Source organism: Dama dama, chromosome X, assembly GCF_033118175.1.
Source record: "Dama dama isolate Ldn47 chromosome X, ASM3311817v1, whole genome shotgun sequence".
Taxonomy (NCBI): Eukaryota; Metazoa; Chordata; class Mammalia; order Artiodactyla; family Cervidae; genus Dama; species Dama dama.
In genome coordinates, this window is record NC_083714.1 from 11,284,779 (window position 1) to 11,295,899 (window position 11,121).

Sequence of the window (11,121 nt, forward strand, 5' to 3'; positions counted from 1 at the left end):
AGCTAGCTCTGTTACAACACATAGGGGAGAATAAATGAATGACAGTGAAAACAATTGGTAAGCAATTTGACCTACATTTACCCATTTCCAGGAAAGCCTCAAAGCGAATTCCTAAAGAGACTGAAGAAGTAGTTTTGACTACTCACCTGAAGACAAGCTGAAAGTAGAAAGAAGGAATCTCACAAACTTTAAATTAGTGGACTCTTTTCCTGTTTTATTCACATGGCTGGAAGGCAGAAGTGTAAACTGAAGTTAGTGTTGGGTATAGCGGTAGTCAGGCTTTGAGATGACCCACAATGATTCTCACCTTCTGATATTCTTCCCTTTGTGTATTCCACCCTCACATCGAATGGGGCTGACCTGTATAACCACTAGGATATTATAGAAATGAAAGTATATGACTTCTGAGGCTACATTTCTGAAAAAGGCATGCCTTCTGCCTCAGACCTTTGGATCATTCACTCAGGGGAGAAGACAGCTGTTGTGTCATAAGGACAGTCAAGACCCTAAGTCCTATTGAGAAGTCCATGTGGTGAAGAACTGATGTTGCAGGAAGGGGAACCCCTTCAAGGGCCCAAGAATGGGCTCTTGTCTAACACTTGGAAATGAATTATCTGAAGAGACACACATGCTGACAAAGCAAGAGACTATTGGGAAGGGGTGCCTGGGTGGAGAGTAGCAGGATAAGGCAACATAGAAGAACTTCTCTGCCACGTGGCTCACAGTCTCCAGTTTATAATAATGGAGTTAGTTTCTGGGTTGTCTCTGGCCAATCATTCTGACTCAGGGTCCTTCCTAATGGTGTATCGCTCAGCCAAGTGAGAAGGATTCTGGGAGGTTGGTAGGACATATGAACTAGTATCTCCTCTCTCCTTTTGACCTTTCCTGAATTCTTCCTGTTGGTGATAGCTTGTTAGTTCCACATTCTTTACCAGGACCTCCTGTAGTAAGAACTCATACACATGGTTACTATGGTGCCTAGCCAGTGTAGGTTGTTTTGGTCAGTGATTCCCTTAACACTGAGGTCTCTTGCCATCAGATATTGTGAGTGAGTCATCTTGGAGGCAGATTCTCTAGTCCCAGTAAAGCTTCAGATATCTGCAGCTCAGCCAATATCTTGAACACAAACTCATGACAGAACTACCCAACTAAGCCACTTCTGAATTCCTAACCTATGAAATATATATAAGATATATATATATATAAGATATATATGATATATATATATAAGATATATATGATATATATATATAAGATATATATATATATATAAGAAATATATATAAGATAAATGTTTATTGTTGTTTTTGAGTCATAAATTAAGGAGGGAGGAGGTATAATTGGTTTTGGTTATACAACAATAGATAACTAATAAACAGTAACTATTAGGTTGGAAAAAAGATAATTGCAGTTTTTGCGTTGTTGAAATTTGCCACTTGATGTTAAAATGCATTCTTAATAAATGTGATTATGTTGTATGTCATTTCAATGTGCATTTCTCACTTTATGCTTTTTTTTTGCTAATTACTTTGCATGCATGCTAAGTTGCTTTGGTCATGTCCAACTCTTTGTGACCACACGGACTGCAGCTCACCAGGCTCCTCTGTCCATGGGGATTCTCCAAGCAAGAATACTGGAGTGGTTTGCCATGCCCTTCTCCAGGGAATCTTCTCGACTCAGGGAAATGACTTATTACTTGCTGTTTATTTTGTATTAATTTTGGACTATGGAAGTAATGTTAGACAAAAAGTAAATTCAAGCGATTTTCTTATTTGAGTTCAAAATGAGTCGTAAAGCAGCAGAGACAACTCGCGATGTGAACAACACATTTGGCCCAGGAACTGCTAATGAATGTACAGTGCAGTGGTGGTTCAAGAAGTTTTGCAAAGGCGATGAGAGCCTTGAAGATGAGGAGCATAGTGGCCAGCCTTCAGAAGTTGATAGCAATCAATTGAAAGGATCATTGAAGCTGATCCTCTTACAGCTACACAAGATGTTGCCAAAGAAATAAACATCAACCATTCTATGGTCGTTGAGCATTTGAAACAAATTGGAAAGGTGAAAAAGCTTGATAAGTGGGTGTCTCATGAGCTGATTGCAAATTTTAAAAAAATCATTTTGTCATGTCGTCTTCTCTTATTCTTCGCAACAACAAACCATTTCTCAATCGGATTGTGGCATGTGACAAAAAGTTAATTTTATATGAAAACTGGCAATGACCAGCTCAGTGGTTGGACCAAGAAGAAGCTCCAAATCACTTCCCAAAGCCAAACTTCCACTAAAAAAAGGTCATGGTCACTGGTGGTCTGCTGCCAGTCTGATCCATCTTTCTGAATCTGGCAAAACTGTTTTCTGAATCCAGCAAAACCATTACATCTGAGAAGTATGCTCAGAGCAAATCAATGAGATGCACTGAAAATTGCAACACCTGCAGCTTGCATTGGTTAACAGAAAAGACCCAATTCTTCATGACAATGCCTGACTGCATGTCACACAACCAGCACTTCAAAAGTTGAATGAATTGGGCTATGAAGTTTTGCCTCATCTGCCATATTCCCCTGACTTCTTGCCAACTGACTACCACTTCTTCAAGCATCTTGACAGTTTTTTGTAGGGAACATGCTTCCACAACCTGTAGGATGTAGAAAATGTTTTCCAAGAGTTCGTCAAATCTTGAAGCATGGATGTTTATGCTACAGGGTTAAACCAACTTATTTCTTGTTGGCAAAAATGTGTTGATGGTCCCTATTTTGATTAATAATCAACCTAGTTATAATGATTTAAAATTCAGTTTGACAGATCACCAGCCCAGGTTGGATGCATGAGACAAGTGCTCGGGCCTGGTGCACTGGGAAGACCCAGAGGGATTGGGTAGAGAGGGAGGTGGGAGAGGGGATCGGGATGGGGAATACATGTAAATCCATGGCTGATTCATGTCAACGTATGACAAAAACTGCTACAATATTGTAAAGTAATTAGCCTCCAACTAATAAAAATAAATGAAAAAAAAGAAAATTTGCCAATGAAATTTTTATCAGTTTTCCTTAGTTACCTATTAAAATAATTTTTCTTTGAAACGAATTCAATTTGTATCCTATGTAAAGAGAGAAACATCAATTCCTTTGGTCAGTGAAATACTCTGTTTACTAATACTGGACACATTAGGTCTTGGGTACAGTCAGTTCTAAGTCAATAATAGCCATGTCTATTTTCCAGGTATTCATTAAAAGTATTTTTGAAGAAGTCTGACTCATGTTTCAGGAGGAGTCTTTCTGTTGACTCTTCACTGACTCTTCTACTTTATGAGATATTAATGTGTACCATTCCACTTAATTTGTTCTTTCTCCTGTCTCTCCTCTGAAACCATTTTAGTACACAATTTTAATTTCCTCAAGAGGAAAAATTACTGAGTTGTTTCTGAATTACCCTTGACTAGACTTGCAAACACTTTTAAGAACCACTTTGAAGTTTCTACCCAAAAGTTGTATCAAAATTTCATGTAAGTCATTTTTTTAACTCAAATGTCATTTCAACCCTGGGGAAATAATCTTTTACCTTGAAAGATATAAACATTTCAAACTAAAGAAAAATTTTTGTATTTCTGAGTCCAAGTGAAATGAGTCATCTGGCAACTAAAGAACATCTCAACCCGACTATCCTATCTGAATGTTATTGTGATAAAAATTGGTCTTTCTTGTCCAATAGACTGCTCATTTAATTTGAGGTAGAGCCTCTGTAACTACCTCTTTGAGAAATGTTCTGTTCTCTCATTAAAAGCATCTCTATTTTAGAAGGTTTGAATTTTCAAAATATAAATTAGGGAGGTAATTCTTTGTTTGATGAAAATATGAACCAAAGGATGCATTTAGATGGTAGGACCTCCAGAGTTCTATTTACAAATGTTTGTTTATATACAGATTTAATAAAGTAAAATATAACTCACAGACATGTATTTATTCACATACTTTATATTGTGAAAACACTATTGCCTATTTTAAGCTTCTTGTAAGAAATTCTGATTTTTCCCACTATTTATTTGATTTGTGTTTCCTTCATAATGTATTGCTTTTATCCTTGCTATTCCAGCTCTGAACTCAACAGATGTTCAGTATTTCAAGTCTTCTAGCTCATATTAGTGAAGATTTCATAATTTAACTTAAACTTGTTTATGGAAACTATATGCCGAGAGAGATCAACTTCTATTGAAAAGAGAGTGGATTAGAGTTAGGGATGAGACTTTGTATTGTGATAAAATGCACATAATATACAATTTACCATTAGTGACATGTAGTGTGCTCACAATGTTGCACAACCATCACCACTATCTAATTCCAGAAAATTTTCATCAACCCAAAAGGAAATCCTTTTGTCACACCTCTTTTCTCCTTCCCTAGTCCCTCCAGTAACCACCAATCTGTTTTCATTCTCTATAGATTTGCCTATTCTGGATATTCCAGATAACTAGAATCCTACAATATGTGACTTTTTAGCTTAATGTTTTCAATGATCATTCATGTAATAGTACTTCATTCCATTTTATGGCTGAATAATACTCCACAGTAGGGATAGACTACATTTTGTTTATCCATTCATTGGTTGATGCGCATTTGGGTTTTTTATGCCTTTTGGCTATTGTGAATAATGCTGCCCTGAACAAAAACATTATGTGCATATTTTTGTTTGAGTGGTTGTTTTTAATGCTCTTGAATAAACACACACACACACATATATATATATATACTCAGGAGTTGAATTGCTGGGCCATGTGGTAATTGAGATGAGACAGTTTTGAGTGAAATCTTACTAAATCAATAAATAGTCCCATTTTTGAGTAGTGGTCATATTGTTGTTTCTCTTTTGTTATGTTAGCAAGTTTTCTGGACTCCTACATTTCTCTAGGAAATGTGGCATGGGAGTTTATGCCTGAAGACTACAAGGTAGCGTCACCAACCCACATCCAACAAGCATCACCAACCCACATGCAACATGAGAATTAACCATTTTTTATACAAAGTACCCAGTGATATAAAGGCAGTGGAAGGTTCCCAGCTCTAGCAGGTGTACTAGCATGCACCTTCAAGCAATGAAGGTACTGGCATGTAACCAAAGTGTTTCAATAATAACTTTGAAGGCAGATAATCTTAGTCAAATTACAGATGGTTGCCTTGGTTCACTCACTAAACTTCTGTGTATCTTGGTTTCTCCATCCATAAAATGAAGGTAATAAACACTGCTTCTCAAGATTGTTATAAGAGCAGAGTCTGGCACATAGTTGGCATTTAAATAAATTTTAGTTCTCATTCCCTCTTATTTTATTGGACTCTTCAAATTGTGCTTCAAGACAACAGTATTTTTCTTCTCATTTTTTCTTTCAGGTGAAAATTAAACTGCCAAACACCAACCCTTCTGATATTAAAATCGACATTCAGGAGACGATCTTTGACCTCCGTACTACTAATAAGTGAGTAAAACTTGGAGCTAGAATAATGAATGTTATAATGTTAATGAATCTTTAGTCAATATCTTTTATAAAAGTGTATGTAGTTATTTTGTATCACCCCCAAAGTCAGAAGAAAAGTGAAAAAGTCAGTTAATCATTCACATGTTTGATCTGGTTAATATAAACATAAATATATTTGTAAATACTTAGATTTTTTACCACTTTGCATGCACAGATTTGGAGTAGGTTGATACCACCAAAACATAGTCCCTGACATTCAGATGCAGTTTGCTTATCTGTGAGGAAAAATAGCTAGAGGTGAAAATCTCTTAAGTTGTAAGTCTTGTGTGTGATATTTTGGTACAGTGATGGCATGAAAGAAGCAATCTTTAAACATTTTGGATATTGTGGGGCTCTAAAGTTGTTTGATTATATTCATCTAAAAATCAACAAAAAGTCTTATCAATTACTTAAAATAAAAATCTAACAGCTAATTTATCACTGGATCCTCAAGTTGCATGAATACATTTTAAATTAATGCAGGTGATAATGGAATAATTCAATTAAACATTTGATATTTTCAAAAATAGTCTTGTGATTATATAAGTTCAAATCATGTTCCCCAAACACAATATATAAGGTAAAATTCTGATAAAATGTTTACCCTGAAACCTGGATAAATCAACCCTGTCTCTCAAAACTAACTATATAAGGAGGGAATTGATAGAACCTGGCATGTGCTAGATAAAATATCTGAATATCTCACTGCTTTGTTCACTTTTCAGCTGGATGTATAGCAGTTAGCACACTTGGTTGACTGCAGTGGTCCTTTCTCTGTTGACTTATAGACAAAATGGGTGTGGGGAGCAGTCAGCTGCTAGCATATTATCTTCCTTCTGTTATCAGTACCTATAGTTCTTCTTTGTTGATCATAGGGCTTTGGGAAAGTAACAAAATTAGATCTCTACTACAAAAGACTTCTATGTGTAAACACACCAATGTACATGTGTAGCTTAACCTTGATTTCTACAATAGAGGAATTTAACCACAAATGATCTACAGAGAAATACATATCAAATATTTTCTCCTTACTTAATATAATTTAAAAAATATATTCACTCAAAAATTGTTTCATGTTATGAAAATCACATTCCTTATTCTCACCATTGACATCAAGGAGTATAGTAGTTTCTTCATTACATGCCGTACACACATTTACTGTCTCCACACAACCTTTGCAAGGAAAGTTGGTCAAATGAACAGTCAATCTTCCATGATATTTGCACACTTGTTAAAAGCACAGACATATCTACACACCATGAAGTTAATTTCCATTCCCGTAGTGGTTCTTGCTGTCTCCATCAATCTTTAGGCAACTGCTCTGGCTATGCTGTCATTCCAGATATCTTTCAAAGCCCACTAAATGAAAGACTCACACAGAGATATTTTTCCATATAGAAATTGGGCCACAGTAGGTCATTTGGATCATACAGTACTTATATATTAAATGCTCAGCACATAAAAATACTGTCTATTAAGAAAAAGTTCATTAATTAAGATAGAAGAGAGAAGATAGAATTAAAATTTTTATCACTTTTCCTGAAAACTCGAACATTCTTTGAAGCCCTGTTATTATCTGAACTTGTATTATTGGAAATGTGTCTTGCTTTGAGTTTGCCGATATTCACATCTACTTTCTTTAGTTTCTAACTTTGACACCCTGTAACTTGCTTACTGGTTTCAAGAAGCATTACAGTGGACATTCTGCTCATGAACCTAAAGGGAAAACGAGCGGAATTATTTTAACTAAATTGACTAGATATCAGTCTATTGATAGTCAATTGCATTAAAATTATGAATAAAACCCAGATTTTTAGCATTATAGAATGAAAAGAAATGTTTGCTGAATCCTTCATTTTAAAAAACTGGTTGTTTTGGCATATAGATTCCCAACAGGGTAGATAGAAAGGAGGAAAGATAGGGGAAATTGTATAATGTCTCAAAATCTCCTGACTTTATCTTCATATGGGGTTTCATTATTTTTTAAGATGGATTCTAAGAATTTCATCAATGAATTCCTTGAATGTGATAATAAAAACAGATTCTAAAGATAAATATGAGTTAATTTCTGGTTGTGTGGTACTTTAGATTATCTCACCTTTGCTGTGCTCCTTTGATTTAGATTGAGTTGACTGATATTCAAAGACATAAACACCTAAAAAAAAATTTTCTAAATGGAATAGTGAATTGCAGCTCAGTAGCTGTTTCTGCTTTCTTTGAAAATAGTTATGTCTCCAACAGGAAACCTTAAAAAAGCCATGTCTTTTTTAAGCCCAGATATGTAAATCAAATAATTCATAAAATACATAAAATAAAAAGTGCATTATGTGAATATGCACAGAACAAGGTTGTTATATATTTAAATCTCTTGGCAAGAAACATCAACTTGAATTCTCTAATATAAATGTAAGCATGTAAGTCTCTAAACTAGAATTCACTGTATAGATAATTTTTTGTTTTTACTTTCATATATTATTATTTGCATTTAAATAATTTCTAAAGAAAAGCAACACTTTGAGAGACATTTTTTTTTTGCTTTTTATTTTATATTGGAGTATAGCCAATTAACAATGTTGTGATAGCTTTAGGTGGACAGCAAAAGGACTCAGCCAAACATATGCATGTATCTGTTCTCGCCCAAACTTCTCTCCTATCCAGGCTACCACATAACATTGAGCAGAGTTCCCTGTGCTACATAGTAAGACCTTGTTGGTTATCCATTTAACACTGGATAAACATTTGATCAGTGACTAAACTTCAGTTTCTTAAAAAGCAAATATTTTTCAATGTAAAGGCAGAGAGATTGGGTTTAAATGTTCACTCATATTTTATTGTAGTACTGATCTATACTAGTTATTCAAATATCATTTTGTAGTGACCTGTTTGCTTTTCATTCATTTATTCATTCACTCAACAAATAATACTTTCCTTCTTTTAAGAGCCTAAATAAGTTTCTACTCTACACAGTTTCTACTCAAAATTTTCATATGTGAAGCTATACTACTAAGGACTAGACAAAACTGCAGGGATGGATGGATCATTCCAATGGCCACTGTCTGTTTTTGAATTTATTTCTCTCTGGACAGAGAAGTGCACATTATCATTGGAACTTCTTCAGCTGATTTATAGTTGTCTTTTAGTGCAATGAAACTGTCACCACTGAGCTTTGCTTTCTTTTAAAAGTAAATATATTATCATTTGTAGAATAAGGGATGAAGCAAATCTAACTCTAGTACAAGCTGTATTGTAAACAACTTTAAAAAGATGGACTCTCAGGAACTCCCTGGCTGTCCAGTGGTTAGAACTTGACACTTTCACTTCCAAGGGCCTGGTTTAATCCCTGGTCAGGGAACTAAGATCCTGCAAGCTTCATGGCACAGTCAAAAAAAAAAAAAAAAAAAAAAAAAACAAAAAAAGATGGACTCTACATGGTTTTTCCACATACTTTTTTTTAAGATTCCAAATATTACCGGGTATATTAAAATACATTGCTATTTCATTACTTCAAGTGGAGAGAATTGTTTCTCCTACCCCAAATATCTGGAATGGAACTTCTCCTTTAGGTTCTAAAGCTGTGTGATAAATACTTTTAATGAGCCCAGTTTCCTGAATTTAGGTCTTTGCAAATGAATAGTGAGATTGATTTTCGAGGATTTTGTTTTCAAGTACTAGTTCTTTGTACAAGTATTCAATAAATACTCCCTAAAAATTACCCAAAGTACCATATTCCTTTACCGACTTGGATCTTATACCTTCTAAAAGAGCTTTTCTGTCCACTTTCTATGGAGATCCTTAAGCCTTCTCTATTGAGAATGTGAGGTAACAAGTGCTTCATGTATTTCATTTTCTTCAGATACCAGCATGTGATGACCCCATGCATAATTCAGATTCATACCATTATGACATATTTATGGATGTCTCATCCCAGCCATGCATCTGAAGCATACAGCTATCCAACAACTGAGCCATAAACCACAAACTACACTCAGCAGTCTCTCACAGGAAATTTCTGTCAATGTAAAGTAGAAAGAACCAGAGGCAAGCAAAAGAAAACACTTTCATTGATTTGGTACTGAAATCACTGCACGCCTGAGTTTCAATAACTACACCTGGAGTAGAGACTCAGTTTAAAGTAGTGTTAGCAGAATTATTGTAGAACTATTCGAATTTCAGATTTCTGTCAGGCAGTCACATTTCTTCTACACATAAGGATGACTGGCAACAGATCTATCCAAACAACTTAAAGTTGCAGTGGTTCTATTTCTATGCCAATAAACATAGCCTGAGACTATGTTTATGTAATGCAAAATGAAGTCAATTTAGAAAAAAGCTTGCTTGCTTGTTAAGGCACTTCAGTCGTGTCTGTCTCTTTGTGACTCTATGGACTGTAGCCTGCCAGGCTCCTCTGTCCATGGGATTCTCCAGGCAAGAATGCTGGAGTGGGTTGCCATGCCCTCCTCCAGGGGATCTTCCCCAACCAGGGATCAAATCCGAGTCTCCTAGTCTCCTGCATTGAGAGGTGATCCAAACTGCTGCTTGGATTTTGAGGGCCAAAAAAAAAAAAATGGTATACTGTTTGTGTTAATTAGGCATATTTTTGATCCAGTATTCATACTGTCTCGTTTTTTGGTTCCTAACATTGTGATGATATATATTGCTTCCCATTGCTTTTATTAAAAGTGGTATCTTCTTGATGTCACTGATTCTAGGTTTTCATTTTGTTTTTCAGGAAGCTGCTGGTAACCCTTCCCCATCCTGTGGACTGCAGCAGTGCCAAAGCCTTCTATATCCTCGATACTGAGACTCTCGAAGTCACCATGACTATGAAACGAGAGTTGGATTTCATTAATTTCTTCTGAAACAGTTATGGACAAGGATGAAAAGTGGCAAATAACACTGATTAAAAAATAACTGAAAAAATTAAATAATGTTTTCTGTCTTTATTATTCTGACATATTTTTTTTGCTTTATCTGTTAGTTTTTTTAAATTTTTTACTTTTTATATATTTATTTTTTTCATTTATTTTTATTAGTTGGAGGCTAATTACTTTACAATATTGTAGTGGTTTTTGCCATACATTGATATGAATCAGCCATGGATTTACATGTGTTCCCCATCCTGATCCCCCCTCCCACCTCCCTCCCCAACCCATCCCTCTGGGTCTTCCCAGTGCACTAACCCTGAGCACTTGTCTCATGCATCCAACCTGGGCTGGCGATCTGTTTCACACTTCATAATATACATGTTTCAGTGCTATTCTCTCAGATCATCCCACCCTTGCCCTCTCCCACAGAGTCCAAAAGTCTGTTTTATACATCTGTGTCTCTTTTTCTGTCCTGCATATAAGGTTATTGTTACCATCATTTTATATTCCATATATATGCATTAGTATACTGTATTGGTGTTTTTCTTTCTGGGTTACTTCACTCTGTATAATGGGCTCCAGTTTCATCCACCTCACCAGAACCGACTCAATTGTATACTTTTTAATGGCTGAGTAATATTCCATTGTGTATATGTACCACAGCTTTCTTATACATTCGTCTGCTGATGGACATCTAGCTTGCTTCCATGTCCCAGCTATTATAAACAGTGCTGTGATGAACATTGGGGTACACAT

The 11,121-nt window shown here is 35.5% G+C and overlaps 1 protein-coding gene and 1 pseudogene across 1 annotated transcript in view; both read left to right on the plus strand.

The window, feature by feature from the left end:
* Window positions 1–10,359, plus strand: part of DNAAF6 (dynein axonemal assembly factor 6) — a 44,727-nt gene extending 34,368 nt beyond the window's left edge. The window contains exons 6-7 of the mRNA XM_061136402.1: window positions 5,376–5,461; window positions 10,230–10,359. Coding sequence (XP_060992385.1) covers window positions 5,376–5,461; window positions 10,230–10,359 — 216 coding nt within the window. The remainder of the gene's footprint in view (window positions 1–5,375; window positions 5,462–10,229) is intronic.
* Window positions 1,727–2,758, plus strand: LOC133052219 (histone-lysine N-methyltransferase SETMAR-like; annotated as a pseudogene).
* Window positions 10,360–11,121: the final 762 nt, after the last annotated feature.